The sequence below is a fragment of the Gouania willdenowi genome, chromosome 11 (genome assembly GCF_900634775.1).
Source record: "Gouania willdenowi chromosome 11, fGouWil2.1, whole genome shotgun sequence".
NCBI lineage: Eukaryota > Metazoa > Chordata > Actinopteri > Blenniiformes > Gobiesocidae > Gouania > Gouania willdenowi.
Window position 1 is genome coordinate 22,879,458 of NC_041054.1, and position 20,678 is coordinate 22,900,135.

At 36.8% G+C, this 20,678-nt stretch overlaps 1 protein-coding gene across 1 annotated transcript in view; it reads left to right on the forward strand.

The window, feature by feature from the left end:
* The first annotated feature begins 10,525 nt into the window (after positions 1 to 10,525).
* Positions 10,526 to 20,678, forward strand: part of arid1ab (AT-rich interactive domain 1Ab) — an 82,779-nt gene continuing 72,626 nt past the window's right edge. The window contains exon 1 of the mRNA XM_028460618.1: positions 10,526 to 10,718. Within this exon, the coding sequence (XP_028316419.1) occupies positions 10,677 to 10,718 (42 nt within the window). The 5' untranslated portion in view covers positions 10,526 to 10,676. The remainder of the gene's footprint in view (positions 10,719 to 20,678) is intronic.

Below are 20,678 nucleotides of genomic sequence, written 5' to 3' on the forward strand. Positions count from 1 at the left end.
TTTATCATTGTACCAAATGTTAGAGCTACTATCTTTACTAGTTAGCAAATCGTTATTCCTAAAATAAAAGGGTTTTTTTCGATAGATGTGATACGTCACATTCGCCCCCTGTCCAATCAGAAACTTTCCCAACCCCAGACCTAAAGCCAATTGAATAAACCTGAAGAAACCTGGTTTCCATGTAAACCTCAATTTGAAATTACTATTTTCATGTAAACATAAAACAAAAAACTTTATTCTGACTAATTTAATTGGAAATAATTAATCTGAATTAAGTACCTTGCCCAAGGACACAACGACAATGACTTGGATTGGAGCAGGATACGAACCCCAACCTTTCGGTTATTTGACGACCCACTCTACCAATGAATATCAGTTAAAACACATGTGGCAGACACTTTATAAATGAAAATCCTATAAAAACATATCAATATATTTTATTCATCATCGTCTGAAATATGTCCATCAATGTTTTTACCGGTGTTTGTCTGTCCGTCCGTCTATTAATGTGGATGTTTGTTTGCAAGATATCTGAGAAAGTTCTAAACTGATTTAAATAATATTAGGTGAGATGATAGACAATGTCAACAGGAATAATGACAATTTCATATGTTTCAACTTTATTTGTATAAAGCAATTTCCTACAAAGTCATCTCAATGCAACTTATAAAATATTTAGAATTCATAATAAGAAGAAAAAACCCAACAAGATCCACATGAACAAGCATTTAGCTATCTAACAAAATCAACATTGTAAATCACCATTAAAAAACATAAACAATTATTTATATAGCCTCCATACTCTCCCAACAAGATATATCTCATGACAACGGCAGCGCATCCGTTGTTTGTGTTGGAACACAGAACACGAAGAAAATGACAACAACAACAATTCGAACAGCCTCAGTGAGGAGCATCCACAAAGCCAATCCTTTTACCATTCACTGTGAAAGTATGAAACATTTTCTGACTTATCCTTTGCTGAGGTCTGGTAGCTCAGGTGTTGGTCTCCCATTTTTTAAAAGCTGGTCGTTTTTCCTCGAAAAAAAAGTTCTTTATCATCTCTAGTGCTGTCATCCTTCCTGTAGTGTTATCCCGCCCACTAGCTAGAGAACATAGCAGCAGCGGTCACGTGATATCAATTCACTAATGTACTGCGAACTTACGTATAGCATTTAGCATAGCGTGGTTATGTCCAAAGGCAGCTCTCTACGCTGCCTTTGACTTAAATGGTTGTCATCTTGGGGGACCTGAATGGGCATGCGCAAACACGTAAAACCACACAATAGGAAATAGAGGCAGAGCAGCAATGTGGCTTTTGGAAGGGGGCGGAGTGAGACTGTGCAGCTGTTCAGGAAATAGCGATGGTTAGTAATTTGGGCTATGAAACGCACAAATGCGGACACTTTCAAACTTATAGGTACTGTAGATATCATATCAAAATATGAATTCACCCTTGGTTAGGCGCTGCCTACCTTGCCTACCCTGACGGCACGTCACTGGGAATACGTGTTTGATTTGGAGAGGATTCAGAAAGTACAGTAGGTAGAAAATCCAGAAGGAGTTTTTGAGCAAGAATATTTCAAAAAGTTACATGTGCAATGGAGTTTAATGTGTCCATGCAGGCCTCAACACTTGCTATTGCTACCAATTGCTTAAAGTAGACTAGATCAGCTAACACTGTCATCACATTTGTCCATATATTTCAAATGCAACGAAAACCATAAGACGCAAGACAGACAACAAGCTACAGCTACTGACCCGATGCAGTGCATCAAACTTTAATATCATTATTTGGATAAACAGAGCCCACCAGAGTTTTAGCTTGAATTATTTTGACTTTTAAAACAAGAGGTGCAAAGTTTTGGGTTTTTTAAAATGAGAATTACAACACATCTGTTTTGTAGAAGCATTTTTTTTCAACATAAAGGAAAAACAGTTACAAAGAGAGAAAACACCTAAAACTAATAAAAGCTTTACTTTTTAATGTTTTCCCATGGCCTACTGCATAAATTAAAGCAGCCTGTCTTTATAGAACGTCCACCATGCTTTTTTGCATGTGGGCCATTTTACTTGAAGTTTTATACTTATAGCTCATATTACACTGTCATTATCATGAATAAGGTGTCATAAAGGCTGTCATTAAGTGTAGGTCACTAAATTATGACACCTTTTGTTAAATGATGACACCTTTTGTTAAATGATGACACCTTTTGAGCTATGTTGGCATTTTTTGGGTTAGGTGGAGGGATCTAATGGGGTTAGCTAGGCTTAGAAGTTAGGGTAACAAAGGGTTAGGATTTGGGTAATGAACGACACTTAATGACAGCCTTCATGACACCTTGTTCATTCTAATGACAGGTGTCATCTCATAATAATGACAGCGTAATGTCAGCCTTATGTATAAAACTTCAAGTAAGGTGTTACACAATTTTGTTTGTTTTTCTTTTTTGTGGGCTTCAATGACTAGGAATTAAATAGGTGCCCCTGAAAGTTCTACTATAGTTTTATCTGTTTTTTAGAACATTAAATTCCCCCCCCCCCCCCTTACTAATTATGATAAAACGCTGGCACTTACTGGCCACCTTTTCTGTTCTACTTGATCCACTGTAGAAACAACGCTCACACTGCTCTGCAAAACGTTAAAAAATGCCAATGTCAACCGGAAAAAGCAATGGCCGTAGATGAGGTTTTGAGCGAACCAATCACAGTCCTTGCGATCTGCGTACCTGCAACACGTAGTCAGGATTTTTTGGAAGCGTGTGTTAAGCTACAGCGTAGGGGTTTGCGTCGATGCAGACGCAAAAGCATGTTTTAGGCTTTAGGGGCACTCAAAGTCTGATTGTTTGGCCATCCTGAGTATAACTGTGCTATGGCGGATCACAACCGGCTTGGCTGAAAGAGGTAGGCCTAGCCACAGCTAGAATGGTTATGCATGCACATATACGCATGCGTGGCCATTCTATATGCAAGGCGGGAATTAGGTAATGATGTAAGTACCGTGCAGTCCTCTACAACGCAACATGAACAATTGTGCTCTAAAATTAATTAATCTAATTAATCTGTTTAAACTTGAGGTATTTTCATTTAAATTACATTATTGTGGCAGATCAAAAGATTGATATATATCAAAGTGGCTTTATAAAGTCATTTATTGTTTTTAACAGACTTGAACAGATGCAGGCGTAGCTATTTACATTCCGCTGTATGTGAGACTAGTCCCAAGGGCTGCCTGCCACCGTTAGTTTCGATCATCAGGGAAATATTGATGTGTATTTTGTCAATCTCCAAATAATAGAAAAATCGAAATGAAATAAAATATCAGGTCCATATGAAGTGCAATAAAGTTAGCACATCAAAAAACAGTAAGAACACTTCTGAGCATTACAATTATTGAACACCGAACGTGTTTGCTTTTTCTCTCCTTCAGATAATTTTGGCTCTGAACCCTGTCATCTTGATCCAGTATGGATTGGAGACACGCATGCTCGCAGCATGTAGCAGCTAGCACTGTCCGAGTGTCTGTGCCAGCTGTCCGTGCTAGCTGCTACATGTTTAGCATTAAGGTGGTAAGCGGTGGCTGCAAAAGCTTTGGTGATCCACAAACTTTTGTTTTCCATCCTGTGTTTTTATAAGCCAAAATTAACACAGACGAAGCTTAGAAGCGTGGCAGTCTCCCTTCTTGTATTATAGTCTGTGCATCATTATAATGGGTATACCGGGGGTACTCTTGAAATGACAATGGTTCCATTCAGACTGAAAAAAAAAAAAATAGCAATTCACGCGTACGTTATTTTTTCCTGTAATTAATTCATCACAATTAGCCATCTTCTCTTCAGTCCCACATTTGTTTACAGTCACTTATGACAAACGTTTTGCCATGTGTAAGTTGCAGATGAACATGATGACATACAGTATGTATTTGTCGCCTGGAACCATTATGGGCTGCGGGCTGGCCATGTGCCAGGTTCCCTTGTAGTTTGCCACTTTCAAAAATTCTCTCCATTCTCTTTTGCTCAAAATGTAAACGTACTCACATTTGTTACAACAACCAAGATAGCAGAGAAGAATTAAAACAGACTGGATAGCAGCTTAGAAAAGCCAACGGTCAAGGATAAATGGGCATTCACAGAAGACAATGGGTTGTCTTTAGAAGAACCGTGAGGTAGACTTACATCAGATTAGATGATACTACTACTTTATTATTCCCACAACTGAAACGTTTCCTTGTTACTGCAAAAGTTAAAATGAAAAAGTTAAATTTACAAGGCACCGTATGCAGAAAGGATGAACACAGATGAACTAATCAGAGATCTTTGACCAGTAAAAACAGATGCGACGGAAGCCTTCTCAATCTCATTACACTAAACTGCAGCAGTTTTAAATGAAGTTTAAAAAAAGTCTTCGTAGGCAAAACCAAAACTTCAGATTGGACAGAAATGCCTTCAATGAATGAGAAAAAAAACTGTCACAACTAATGAATGAAAAATACTGTATATACATTAATTTTACCTATATTTACCTACATAAAAATTAAACAGAGAGATTTTTACGATACAAGAAGCCAAAATATAGCCTTTATAACTACAGTCTGTGATAGAGATTTAACAGTAGGAAAAAGGACACACATACAATAATAACATTCGTAAAGTTTCTTTAGAAGTTGTAAAAAGTTAGAGTTGATGCTATTTATCACATTTATCATGGAGAAGAATTGAAGATTTATGATATTATTCACATAATTTATATATCTCTACACCTGTCAGTCTTCACTTAGACAGTATGTGTCCGAGAAAAAAATGACAATGCAGTATTTTAATCAGAAATGTAGGCAATTTGATAAATTCGGTCTAGAACACGAAATTCCTTAATATGCACACATTTTGCTGATTAATAAGGAGATATTTTGCATTAAATTCACTTTCTCAACACACGTCTAAGCACACTGTTCACTGAGCTTCTCTGAAACATTGTTCAAGCTTTTTCATGTATACCCCATGTATCATTGAATGTACAGTAATAAGAAAGACCACAGACCGGTGTGGTACAGAAGGAAAAGATTTTGCTGTGCATTTACTATATATGATATTCAAATGTCTGAATTTTTATCAAAGCAATTTTAAATACAACTATTTTGTATTACTAAGAAAATATTTCTTAAAATAAAATTTAGAAAGAAAAAAAAAATCTATTATTATTACGATGTAGATTTTGTGAAATACGCCCAGGAAGGCATCCTCACTTGTGTTTATATATATGTTGGGTTTCAGGTTGGTTGGAAATGAAGGATGGTTTGGTCAATCTATCCATATTCTGTATTTAAACAAACATTCATGAAGACAAACGAGCAGTTTATCTCACAATCCATATAAAAATACCAATCAACCCAACATACAACTTTTGGACGATGTAACACTATTTTTACACTCTCTGTTGTTACATTGCTCAGCAAACTCATATTAAATAATCTCATATTAAACAAATCACAAGGACAGCCTTCTTCCATCTCCGTTATATTTCTAAAATCAGAAATATCTTGGCCTAGAGTGATGCCAAAAAACTAATCCATGCATTTCTTACATCTAGACTAGATTATTGTAACTCCCTACTGTCGGTATGTCCCTGTAACTACTAAAAAGTCTCTAGTTAATTCAGAATGCTGCAGCAGAGAGCATATTTCTCCAGTGTTGGCTTCCCTTCATTGGTTTCCTGTAAAATCTAGAATAGAGTTTAAAATCCTCCTGTTAGCATACAAAGCTCTACATGATCAAGCTCCTGTATATCTTAGAGACCTGTTAGTGCCCTATTGTCTGGACAGAACTTTCCACTCTCAGTTTGCTGGTCTTCTGGTGGATGTTCCAAACGTGTCTAGAAGTAGAACAGGAGGCAGAGCGTTCAGCTACCAGGCTCTTTGGAACCAGCTCCCAGTCTTAGTACGGGAGGATGCTACTCTCTCCACCTTTAAAAATAAACTCTACTTATTTGCTAAAACGTATATCGTATAATAGCGTTAACCTAACCACTAGGAACAAAGATCTTAACTTAAAAATAGAAATTAAAACGAAGATTATATAGTAGAACACCAACATTATATTCAAACAATCCACCATCTACACATAGCTCTAATGGGCTGCAATTTGCGATGTCCACAAAGACACAGTTGTGTCGGGTTGCAGCCAATCCCCCACTTCTGCACTGGGTTGTATACCCATTACACTGCTCACACTGCTTACACACCATTTACACTGATGTCCCCCCCATATTCATTCTCATTCCATTCCACTGTATTCTTAAATCATGTTTTTCTGCAGTCAGTGCCTTCTCCTCGCCCTTCTCTCTCTTTTCTGTTTCAGGTGTCGTGAAGCTGATGATGACAGTTCCTGATCAACGGTTCATGGCTCAACTAGTCTGTGACTCTGATAGTCTATCTCTCTATCCTGTTCTGTTGGTCGTTCTGTCCACTAACCCCAACCAGTCCCAGCAGATGGCTGCCACCTCTGAACCTGGTTCTGCTGGAGATTTCTTACTGTTGCTAAATGCTTGTTCATGCGGATCTGGTTTTTTACTTTCTCGTTATGAATTTTATATTTGGTAAGCGCATTGAGATGACTTTGTTGTAGATTGCACTATACAAATAAACCTAAGCTTTGGATGAATTGAAGCTTTGTACTCCTACCAAATAAATTAAATCACAAATGCTAAAATGTCATTATAAACACATTTCACATTTGATGTCCTCAGTCCACTGGTGTTAATCCTTTTGAGGACCTGGGCAGATGCATGATTCTCATTCATTAGCTGTTTTTATGACAAAAATAATGATTTTTTATGTCTCACTCTTGAAATGCATGTTTTTGTAAAATAAGAGCATTATCATTATCATCATCTTTTAATGATTATCCATGTACGATAACTGCTACTCCTGCCATCATGTCAAAAGTTACCCTCAGCAATAGTGTTATTTGTCCTCAAGGGGCGATTTAAAAGGACAGCAGCTTAAGAGCAGATATACAACCAGCCATACCGTTGCACAATTAGATTAAAAAAAGGAAACACATAACATGAATTTATGAACACATAACAGTACGACAGTTAGTATCATCTGTAGTACTTTATTCACATTAGACACTTGATCAAGACTCTGAGTAAGCACAGTTTGCAGGATAAAGGACAGTGCTTAAAGGTTGGCATGTTTATGAATCATCCCATTAGTCAGGGGTGGAGTGAGACAAAAAAATCAGCCCAGGCTTTTTGTGTCGAGACCAGTCCACTACATTAACAGCGACACCATGTAGAAGCTGTTATTAAGTCAGTGATTCTCAACATGTGGCTTTTTATGTCTTAATTTTAAGTATTATTCTTCCAGAAACCTTGAAAGGGGGAAACGTTTTAACCCCTTTTTTCCTTTGGCCATTTTGCAACTTCCTTCGTCCGATTTTTGTGCCTTTTTAAAAAGTTCTGACACTTTTTTCAGACTTTAGCTACTTTTTGCCAATAAATACCCCTTTTTTTTCCTATTTTTTGTCCAATTGTGCAAGTTCTTTTGACACCACTATCCCATTTTTGTCCTTTCTTTAATTTTTTCATCCAAATACGCAAACTTTTGCCCAACAAATACCACTTGTTTCCTTTTCCCTCTACATTTTGTCTCTTTTTGTTCCACATTTTCGCCCTAGATGAGCCAAGCATTAACAATTGATTTCTTTGATTATAGTTTGTGTGTTTCAGCTATGGCATGATTGTCTGTCATTGGCATGGTCTATAGAATGTGTATCACACAATTTACAACGCAGGCAAAATAAAACCAACTGGCCTTCTAGAATGTTTCTGTCATTCTGTGATTGAAATGTACACTTTCGGAAGAAGCCTTCTAATCGGAGGGTCACCGGTTCAAATCCACCCTGGGATATTGAGCAAGTCCCTTAACTCTAACTGCTTGTGTTAATAAAAAAGATAAATAAAAAGAATAAGCACTAAATAAAGAAAGAAAACTTAAATACTTAGTTAAAAGACTGTTAGTTAAATAAGGATTAAATACAAATGGACACATTACAGTAGAAAAATCAAATAAAAATAATAACACAAATATACAAATGTACAAATATAATACACATATATATAAAAAAACAAAGCTGTCAGTTAGAGTGATGAATTCAACCCAGAATTGTCTTTCTGGTAAAACTTTATTGAGTTAAAAATATTGAGATTTCGCCATTTCGAGAAAGAATATAGAGATATGAGTTTTGGTCCATATCGCCCAGCCCTGGTTATATGTTACTTTGGATAAAAGTGTGTGCTAAATTAAATTGTACTGTATTGTCGTTTTGTTCCATGAGAGAGAGAAAAAAAACTACAACAACTATAGTATTATCGAACATTTTGAAATTACAAAAAACGGTGGTTCAGTGGTAGAGTGGGTCGTCCAAAAACCGAAGGGTTGGGTGTTCGAATCCCGCTCTATCCGAGTCATTGTTGTTGTGTTCTTGGGCAAGGCACTTCACCCACAATGCCTCATATGAATGGGTATGAATTGTGCTTGAATGTTGGTGGTGGTCAGAGGGGTCCGAAATGTGAGCCACGCTTCTGTCAGTATGCCCCAGGGTAACTGTGGCTACATTGTAACTTATCACCACCGGTATGACTGATGTGAGTGACTGGTGTGAATAGATAATAGTTTTCTGTAGTGCTTTGAATCTCCTGGAAAAAGTGGCCATATAAATCCAAAGCCATGATATGATTATTATTATTATAATAAGACTAGTATTAACATAATGTACCGAAGCACCAAAACATCATTGAATTGCGTTATTATTTCTTAATTTTAGAGTTCATATATTAGTTAGTATTATACTTAGAGCTTGGAATTTTGTTATTTCAGGTTCATTAATTGGCATTATTTTTTGAAAAAATAATTGTACATTTTTGACAACCCTCTTATGTTATACAGATAGGCTTTGTAAAAAAAAAAAATTAGTTTTTAGTTTATGCATGAGATGTTTACTGTATGTAAGGGAACTGTGGCAAGATTTATTATCAAGAATAAACGTGGAAAGTGAAGTAACTAGTAACTTTTACTTTGAGTTAACTATTTCACTGAGCTACATTTACTTGTACTTGAGTATTTTATGCATGACTTGCTTGTACTTTGTACAATTTCAATCATAAGTAAACAGTACTACTACTTTGAGTAGGATATATCAGTACTTTAGTTTCGTTCTTATACGTAACTGTAAGTGTCAAGTTTGAATGACAATAAGTCTAAGTCTACCACTTCTGGTGTGTTGTATTATAAAGGTTGTTCCTTACAGCGGATTCGACCTTTCGCTTTTGGCTCTGTTTCTGTTGTTATGGGCAGCCAGCGCCGCTCCGCTCCACTTTCCTCTCACAATCCACTCCGGGGGTTTGGTTTTCTCGCGATATGTTGGTAGATGGCTGTGTCTCGCGGAGCCTCGTGCTGGTTTCGTTGATTTGGAGCTCGCGCTCTCGTTCTGTAACTGAAGGCCCCTCCAACATACACACACTCACACACCTTGTGTCGGTGAACTCCTTCTACGGGCTCTGTATTTATATTATTTTTCTTTCGACACTTTCCCCTCTATGTTTTTAACTTTGCAAAGGAGTCGCTGTGGATTACCGGATACCGGTCCGGGCGAAGATAACCCCTGGAGGTATGAACCGGAACAACGGGTACGGTGTAACAAATAAAATTGCATCTATTTTCAATGGTTCTTCGGAGTTGGGTTGTGAGCGAGTCGCCGTGCTGTGAGAGCGAGGCAAAGAAAGAGTGTTGGTGAGAGAGAGAGGGATATCATGGCCGCTCAGGTCGCCAGCGGTCGCCACGCTCAACACCACCCCCCGCCATCCGAACTCAAAAAGCCGGATCGGGACACACAGGAGGAGTCGGCACCGGGAGACTCAACAGCATGAGAATAAAGAACCGGGATCTGACGGAGGATCTCCCGCACGGACAAAGGATCTGCAGGACGGGACCGATGCTGGAAATGCTGTGGGAGGAAGGGGAATCCTGACATGAAGAACGGTAACGGGAATTTTGCCTCGGGTAAATAACCAGCAATCAGAATGATACTTTCGGACCCGAGGGGAATAACCAGCCCGGATGGGACACCACCATCCGTGCCCCGTTTCCTGCCACCTCCTTACGGCTACATCCAGCATTACAGCCGTGCCCCTTTTCATCAACATGGCTTACAACAAAGCCCTGGCATGGGCAGCTGCGTCGGGGGCCGGGTATGATTGGACCCATACCCCCCTAATTCCTCACGAACACGGCTACCCCAACCATTACAACAACTATAGCCCTTTCCAGAACAGGACTTCCTACCAGGGCCAGGGCTACGGGGCCACGAATTCCCCGCGTAGCAGCCAGCCTCCGGCGGCTGGGGGGCAGCCAGGCAAGCAACAGCCAGCAGGAGGAACCACAGCCATGGCTGCCTCTTATAATAACCAGAGGTATAACATGGGAAACCAACACCCACCTCTACACAACTTTAAATCAGCTTCTGACATCCCCCAGCTCCACCAGGAGCTACCCCACCTACCCCCAAGGAGACTATAACAATCAGGAAGGGGCCAACAAGGGACCAGGGGACCTGGGAAGCGGACAGTTTGGTGGGGTCCATCCGGGTTGGCAACAAAGGACCCATCACCCGTCTCCCATGAGCCCGGGAAACACCGGACAGCCTCCCAGTAGGACCCAGGTAAAGTTCCCTCCCAGCATGGTCACACTTTGGCTGAGTTAAAGTGGGATAGAGGACAGATGTGGAGCTGCATATTGCATTGGACCAGCCATTGTCTATGTTGCAAGAGCTCTAAAATGGCTGCCTTAGAGTTTCTCCCAATACCAGCACTGTAGTCGTGTTTAGACAGAAATAAAACACACGTTTTGTTGAGAAAGTACTTCTTCCAGTGTGTGTGTTACGAGTCTAGGAGTTTGAATGACCAGTGCAGGAGTTATAGAGAAGAGTGTGTGTGTGTGTGTGTGTGTTTACGCCTTTATGATAGCAGGCTCATTTCTGTCAAAATAAAATCGCTGAAAACTGCTCCAATGTGACCTCCCGTCTCACCCCACTGCTTTTAAAGTTGTATGAGAGATTATCAGGGCAACAAACACAATGCAAATGACAGCTGTTGCCGTTAAACAACATTTGCATAACCATTAAAATCGACTTGTCTGTTTAAAAAGCGGCAACACACGAGGTGGTGTCGCCTTCTGACAGTTGTGTTGAATGCTAACTGTGGTGGTAATGCTAAAGTGGACCAAACGGTGCTGGTGTCGTCCTGTGTGAGTGCTTTGCCTTCGTTTCGGTGTCGGTTCGATTCGGGTTCGTTCGTTTTTCCGCCTCCTCCGCCCGCTTGTCGCTCCGTCTTCTGCTTGTAAACACGGCCTGGGTTTACTTTACTCTCTCAGAGCTGCCAGAGTGCAGATTGCCTTAGCTTTGGGATTTGAATTATGGAGGTAAAAATCGTGCTGTCAGAGCCAGGAGACAGTTGGTCTTAGGTTGACATGCGAGCCGAGATCTGATTGGCTCCCCATCCCTCTGCTCTCGGCCGTTTATAATTGCATCTAATGGAAGGCTGCAGACAAACAGCCCCCTCTCCTCAGCTCTGTGTTCCTCCACCGAATTACACAACATAGTCCGCCACTATTCTCTATTATACATATAATCCTCTAAACTTAAAAAATATAATTTATCACCTATTGCGATATTTTATAAATATGGAAACAAGGCTGCACGATTATGGCCAAAATGATAGTCACAAATATTTTTGAACAATATTATAATCACAATTATTTATCATGTTTAAAAAAATAATTTAAAAAAAGTATTTCTTTTGCACTACTTTAAAGAAAAAAAACAAAACAATATATGAACAGCTTACAGTGCAAAATGAAGCTTTAAATAAAAATTACATATTTAAGAAATTAACCCCAGAATTTAAAAACCAAAGTTTCTTGAAATACACAATTAATAAGTGCTATTTTATTCCAAATTTTTAGACATAGTTTGTGTTTGAGTGCACTAATCACAGTTCACAGTAAAAGTTGTTTATAGAAATTATTTTGGTGAATATTGAGCAAATATTTCATCAACTTAGTGAAAGAAGATAAAAACATCTATTATTTTACATTAGAGCTATATACAGCTTTATGTAATGGCAAACTTAAAAAAATACTACAATCAGAAAATTTGCATCAATTTATGAAGCATTAATTAGGGCAGCATGATTATGGCCATAATGATAACCACAGTTATTTTGATCCACATTATAATCACGATATAATCACAATTATTTATCATGTTAGGGAAAAATATGTTTGTTTTGCACCACTTAAAATAAACAAGATATGAACAGCTTACAGTGCAAAAATAATGCTTTAAATAAAATTTATACCTATTAAAAAAAATTAACCCAATAATTTGAAATGTACGATATAGGGCTGCACGATTTTCACAAAAAACCTAATTGTGATTTTTCTGACAGATCGTGCAATTCCATTTACGATTTAAAAAAAAAAATGTTTTATACATTTAAATGCATATGCTTTTCATTATTTTCCAAATTCCTTGTTTTCCACAGCATTTTTTTTTAGAAATATGAATCAATTTTTTCAGAAAATATTAGTTTTTAACTCCTGTGAGGAAACCAAATAAATACTAATACATAAAATATATATATAATGTGTGTAAAAAATAAAGTAAGATACAATTAAAAGAAATATTTACAAGTTGTACTGTGAGGAAACAAAAAATAAAACCATAATAAAACAAATGTATGTAAAAAATGAAAATGTAATTTAGAATAATGAGTAAGATGCAATTAAAAGGTAGATATAAGTTGTACCGACATGGATTATTCTGAATGCTCATTTTTTAATATTTCATGTCACATAAAGACTTATGAGAACAGCTTTACTTTCAAAATTGTTCCCCCTCAGGGATCAATGGTTTACTGAATCTGAGCAGGTTTATTGATTAAGTTTTGATCTACTTATTTTAAATTAACCTAATTTAAATGATCCTGATGACATCATTCCAGATCGTAGTGATTAAACAAAAAATAAATGGATGCAAGAATGCATCAGTTATTTCAGAATATTTTAAAGTATCAGAAGTTATCATTAACCTACGATGTTTCAGACTCCTAGCATCAATGGTCTCGTCCACAACAACTTAACAACTTTATCCACAGATCTTCTGTAGCTCTGATGAGATGTTGTTTAAACACTGAGCAGGTGAAGCTGATCATGTTTTCACGGAGCGCTGCAGCGCTACATGAGAAACGGACGGAGCTTTACAGACACGTTAAAGTTAAGCGGGCACTGGTCGCCTCTGATTTAGGTGTCTGTGATGATTTTTTAAGTTTTTTAAGTTAAGACGGTGGTGTTTTTCCTCTCGGTGATGGCGTTTCATTCCGATTCTGTCCATTTCCGCGTTCAACAGGAGATTTAGTTTTCATTGGTTAATTCTGTTAAGGTGGATTTTATTGGGCCCTAGTGTCGTGGCTGTTGGCTCACGCACTGAGACTTGCTGCAGCGTATACAAGATTATGTCCTGTAACCATCTCTGATTGGCCAGAAGCTCAGGAAGGCGGTTCTCTGCGATTCTGATTGGTGAACATATATATCACTCAAATGATGTAGACGGAAGTAAAAAACCTCAGCATCTGATGTTAGGTTATCGCAGTCGTGAAAACCTCAAAATTGATGTGATTAAGGTTAATCGTTGAGCATTAGTACTAAGGGTTAACTGAATAAATTCACTATTACAGAGAGCTATCACCACATGCAACTCATTGGAAACAATTACAGCTCACATCAATCCACCAGATGACTCAATGCTGCCGCTGACTAATGGTTGAGAAAGAGCAGAGTCCACATTTTGAATGTAAATATTGCTGATGGTCGGGTTAATTTAATCAAACCAAACTCCTGATCACGATTAAAATTCGATTAATTGTGCAGCTCTAATGGAAACTAAGATGAACGTTAAAAAAAAAAAAAAACTCGTGTAAAATGCATTTTTTCTCACAGCATACGTTTATGAATAAAGCACAGATCTTTTCTACATTGTTTACAGACTTGAATCTAGACTGTTGAATGTATGGGTAGACACTAGGGCTGCACAATTATGGCGAAAATGATATTCGATTAAGATTGTAATCATGATTATTAATCACAATTATTCATCCTGTTAGAGAAAAATCTCAATTTTTATTAAACTACCGTTAAACAAATATGTTAACCGTTTACAGTGCAAAATCAAAGCTTTAAACAAGAATAATGATCAATACTAAAATAGAATACACTGTAAACATATTTTACAGCATATAAAGAAAAGTAAAGAACATTAGGCTGAAGCCTACAGACGTTAGCCAAAAAACACCAGCCTGTCAACATTTACTGGTTCGAGTGCTCGCTTGTTATTATGGTAGTTTAATGAGGATCAGGTTGATTTTATCGTACAGGCCAAAATCGTATTCACTGTTTAAATTTGAGTAATTGTTCAGCCCTAGTAGACACTGTATTTTAGTAAAGTAAACTATATATTTTTTGGGGAAAAAATGTGGCAAGAATCAACATACAGATGGGGAAAATATACTTGAATTCTCTATTATATATCATTGATATTCTCATAAGTATAATTTATGTTTAGCAAAGTAATCACAACCATCCCCATTTTGTCCCATTGTGTACATCAACATGACAGTCCTGGTACTTTTTATGATTTAATGTTAATAAATGCCATTTTGACCAAATTAGCAATTGCTGTATTGTATTTGTTTATCAAAGCTTAAGGTAATTATATTTTAAACCAATATTATTAGTGATTATATGTTTATAGTCATTATCTTTCTATGCTAAATGCTGAATTTTATTTCTAAAATGATAAACTGAAATTATGAAATTAAAATGATAACTAATGTTGATAGTTACCGTTAGGGCTGGGCAAAAAAAATCGATTTAATCGATTAATCGAATTTGTAGATAAAAACATATTTTATTTTGCAAATTCAAGTTTTTAAAAAAAAATTATATTTTTTATTTTTTATTTTTTTTAATTTCCCACCACAGTTTTTTCTGACTTTTTTGCGTTCCGATGTGAGCCAGCCCCCTCTTTGTTTACATTTGTGCTACATTCATGCTAAGGGAAGAGTTTATTATTTTGTAATTGTAATTTTATAAAATATGTAGTTATCTGATTTCTTAATCAGAAAATTTAAGCTACTGTGAAGTTGCTGTTGCACTTTTGCTTAAACCTGGGTTAAAGTTTGAAATAGTTGAATGACAGAGCCTCATTTACTTTTTAGCTTGGATTTGTTCTATGCAATTTAACTTTTGAGAACAATCACAGCAATAAAGTGGCACTTTTGACAATATATCTGATGTCTGCAGTCATTAAATGCATTTAAAAAAAAAAAAAAATTTTTTTAAGGAAAAATCGCCCAACCCTAGTTACCGTCAAATAATTTTCCCTAAATCTAAGATATCTTCCCTGTCCTTCTCTCTTCCCTTAAATTGTACAGCATAGTCCCATATTTTGTTGATGTATTTTAAACACTGTTGCAATATTTTAGATGATTTTGATTAAATTAAAAAAAAAAACCCCAAACCAAACAAAAACAATTTATCTTTCAATGTAATTTTTCTAGGGACCACGAAAAATGGACGGAAAACGTGGAATTAACGTTCTGAAATGGAAAAAAAGCACCCTGAACTGTTTTTTCTCTAATTTGTTTAAAATCTGCCCACAACATGACACAGAAACACCTGCATTGACCATTGCATGTTATAGGATAATATCACGCATTTATACGCTCCTTATTCTGGAAAATCTATGATTGAATAGCAAGCAAACTGTTGAATAAGTCAAATTAGACTCATTATCTTGCTCTAAATGTGGCCCGACGTGTTTATTTTCAAGTATCTTCTTAAGCGTTTTTTAATCTGTTCAGTAGTTCAGATTTTTTATGGCAAAACTTGAGCGTGATTTGTCCGTTGGAATTAATAACTGTTTAACAAAATATTTTTACCTAATTTGTTGTGTTTAAAAAGCGTTGAGGTAGGGATTGTAAGGATATATCCTAAATCGGCTTAGAATTGATGCAAATAAGAGGGATTAAATCAATACAGCACAGTATGTGCTTCAATACTCTGCTTAAACAATAGGGGGTGCTGGGGTTTTAGGGTAGCGTGTTTTGACGTCATGGTTGAAATACGGTCCAAACACTTAGAGCTGAACCAAGAGCAGCGGCGGGAGAGAGATTTATATCCTCCTGAACCGTCCGACCTGAATGAAGCTGATGTCTCTTAATCCTGAACCCGTTTCAATCAGACACCTTTGACATCTTTCTCGCACTAATCGAACCACATTCACCTGATTTACCACGCAAGTCCGCTTGCGCCCGGTGGTATAGCGATCGAAAATAAGCCCAAAAACCGTCGGCACATAGCTACACGCGATTGCACACACTGAAAAAAGAAAATAATGTAAATTCCATGCCAGAACATAAGCAAACTTTATTTTTACGTTTAAAATAAATATATATTAATTTGTTCAACTTTGCATGTTGATAAATGAAGAAATGTGCAGTTTATTTTGTTTTTTGAGTTCAAACAGTTGAAATGGTTTTTAAGAAGTAGAGGTGTCCCAATCCGATATTGATATCGGTTGGATATCGGTTCGATATCAGCCAGAAAACGAATACCGGATTTTATCGGCCTGCATCTAAAATCACCGATTAAGCTCTCCGATAAAATTTTCCACTCCAGCACTTCTATTCATAGGTGACTGTGGTTCACACTCCAACAAAGTAACCTACTGTTAATGACAAGTGTTCTCTGTTTGAATAACATCACTTGATCAAGTATTTTCTAACATTCCACACTACAAAATAAGTAATAAAAGTACGTATGATTTGTGCTGATATCATATCGGATCAATATTGGTATCGGCCGATACGCACGGCTGCAATATCGGTATCACATTGGAAGTGAAAAAGTTGTATCGGGTCAATCCTAGTAAGAAGGTTATAAGAAGAAATTATAATAGTTAAGAAAATTATTGACAATTTAAATAAAGAGGAAATGAATCTGTATTTTGAATCTTGTGTATTCAAATTGAAAGGAGTTACTTGCATCGTTACGTCCCAAATTTTGTTTGTATTTTTTATTTATTTTCAAATTGGGATTATGTGTATCCTTACACTCCTCTGTTGAGAAAAAACTTTCTCAGTTTCTCCCACTGCAGTCATTTGCACGATGTCTGACTGCTGGTGTAGCTCCATCACCGATGGGTTTTATCTATAAATCTGACCTTCCACGTGTTGTTCCAGTGGCATCTAAAAGTCTTCCATTCCACCTTCTCCAGTAGAGCACTGAGCAGAGTCAGTGGAGTCTGGCTCTCACTGCATGACAGTGGTTTAGGAAGCAGAGAAGGGTTTATGCTCTCTCCATGTTGTCCTCACGTGAGAGAGACGGTAGCTGTGAGTTGTGTTTACAAAGGCAGCTGAGGCGTCAGCCAAGTGTCACAGTTTGTCTCTCTTCTTTTTTTTCCCTCTGCTGGTTTGTAATAGACTAATGCAGTTCCACTGACGGGAGCGTAACCATGTCAACACAGCAGCGTTCTCTCACTCTTTGTTGTGAGATAACAGCCACATGTGTTGTGTTTTGACTCTGCTGTGATGTGTCATTACAAAGGTGGGTGGAGTCAGTTTAAAAAAAGGGACAGATGAAAAGCATTCTAAATGTACCAGTCATAACTTACTGTGGCCTCGTGGATGCCAAACTTAATGAATCCTGACATTTACACAATAAACACATGCTGTTTTGTTTCAAAGTTTTAGTTCAATGACAATAGATGTGCTCCTGATATAGTTTGTTTTTTAGTACACTAATATCAGTTCACAGTAAATGTGTTTTATCAAAATTATTTTGGTGAATATTGAGCAAAAAATGTAATCTTTCCCCAAAAATGTGAAATAATAAATGGTGTTTTTCTAAACTAAAGAAGATAAAAAACTACGCCGACTGCTACATTCATATACAACTTCATGTAATGGAAAATTACAAATACTACAATCAGAAAATTTGCAAGCACGAATCAGGGCTGCATGATTATGGCCAAAATGATAATCACGATTAGTTTTGATCAGTGTTGTAATCACTATTATAATCACAAATATTTATCATCTTAGGGAAAAATATGTATTTCTTTTGCACTACTTTAAAAAAAAATAACACACAATTTACTGTGCAAAATGAAGCTTTAGATAAAAATAATATCATAAAATTATATATATATATATAGCCAACAATCCAGTTAATTTAGTTGTGGCAACCAAAATCGTGATCACGATTGAAATTTGATTAATTGTGCAGCCCTAGCATGAATATGTCCCGATGTATTTTGTGCAGTACATTCTTTTTTTTTAGAGGTCTTTATTTCTCTTACTGTCAGTTTACACTGAGGACACCACGTGTTGCTTTAAACCGAGAGGTGACATCATTTCACACTTTATCGTCGTAGTTTTGATGCATCAAAACTATGCTAATTTAGTTTGAAACACGTGGCAGCAACAGTTGAGTATCGTTCAGCATGCACATTTGGTTTCCACCTGCCTTGACATAAGCAGCTCTTGTTTGTTTCAAGTGTCCTTGTATATTGAATAACTGAGTTACTGTAGAAAATGATGAGAGGTCTCATTTCAAGTATTCCCCATTTTCTCTGGAGTGCCACCCTTCTTTTTAGTGCCCAAAAACTAGTTTCCTTTTCTTTCTTTTCATTTTTCAATTTGTCACCTTTTAGAGTAAAATTTGTGTGTATGAGAACAGGTTCAGCGTGAGCTAACTGGGATATGCCAATGGAATGAATTGCTTTGAGGCTTCACACATCATGATTTTTGGGCCGATCACCAATGAGAGTTAAAAAAAAACGATCATATGAATTCAGGTTGTTTTTTTAAGTAGGTACCGACCAATTTTTTTCATTTTTTATTTATTTTTTATTTTAGTCTCTTTATTTCATTCAAAAGTAAAAAGTAGAATAAAAAATAAATAAACAGTCTGAGCAACAAAACTTCCAAATGAACACATTTTGAGTGAAAAAGAGCCAAAGAGAAGATTTTTCTGATAGTATCTAATATTTATCTGCCCCTTTGTTGCCTTTCCTTTGGTACTACCTGATACAGATTCACAGAAAATGAAATGGTAACAAGTTTTGGGACCTAAATGTTGCCTTGTGACTGTGAGGGAGTGGAAGAGTTGAATCATTTTAATGCAGGACCTGAACATAACATTTGTGTGTGCGCGTGCGTGCGTCTTTAACTGCGAATGAATGACTGAGGGAGCGTATGCGAACGGAGCAGATCGATTATAAGCTGTATGCCGTTTTCAATGATTGGCAAAATAAACGCTGCAGCTGTTGAATTAAACCAGAGTCTAGTGCTGGGTTGTATACCGGTTCAGACCGAATACTGGTGTATGATTTCATTATGATATGAATTTTAAATATCCCGCTTTACCGGTGTATTTGATTACACAAAGTTCGGAACGCTACGCTGCGCCGCGTTTCACACCGGACCATTTTCAAGGTTGCACGGGGGGAAGGTAAACGGTAGCGTTCTGGTGTTAGTTACGGTCTAAATGGGTAAGAAAGACATTGAAAGCTCTGAAGCTCCAGAACAGGTAGAACATGATGACACAGAAGAACTTGTGCCAAAAGAGAAGTCGTGTCTGTTGTTTGGAGGTTTTTTGGTTTAAGAAAATCCCACGTCGACCAAACAACCATTTTATGCAAGTGTTGTCAGGCTAAGGTTGGTTGCTGGAGGCAGCAACACGAGCAATTTGCTCCACCGCCTTAGCCGTAAGCATGTGGTGGAATATGAAGAATGTATGAAGTTAAAGTCGTGGCCCTCCACATCAGCAGCGAGTACGGGGAACGCAAAAGAAAAGTCCTACCAAATGTCACTTCAACACGCATTTGCTAGAGGGACCTTTAGATTACAAACTCTATCACTATCCATATTTACTTATTAATATTTTATTATAGAATATATTAAGATTAAGGAAATAGAGTTTTTTGTGTTTTTGTTGTTGTTTAGTGTAATTTTATTTATTTATTTGGTCATTTTGTGGGCTTTTGGAGTCATTGAGTTTAAACTGTTGTCTAATTTTGAGTGGTTTTGTCATATTTGTATTTTTGGTGTAATTTACTTATTTTGTATTTTTTTAGTCGTCTTTTGTGTTGTTTTTGTTGTCTTGTTGTAAATCCTGGAGTCCTTTTGTGTTTTTTGTGTATATTTGCCGTATTTTTCTGTTTTTTGTGTGCATTTTTAGTAATTTTCTAAATTATTCTCTAACTTTTGTGGGGGGGTTTTTTTGGAGGCATTCCGTGTATATTTGTTGTGATTTTGAGTTTGTTGTGTCATCTGTGTATTTTTAGTGTTACTTTGTATAATTTTCAGTTATGTTTTTGTATATTTGTATATTGTTATATTATTACTAAATGATAAAATTATTATAATATTCTTATTTACTTATTCTACAATATTCACTCATCATGACAGTAAAATAGACAATCCTAACTCAATCTACTGCAGTAATTCCTCTCAACCAGTCGAAAATGCTGTGAACACCTGATTATGCATTAAAAAAAAAA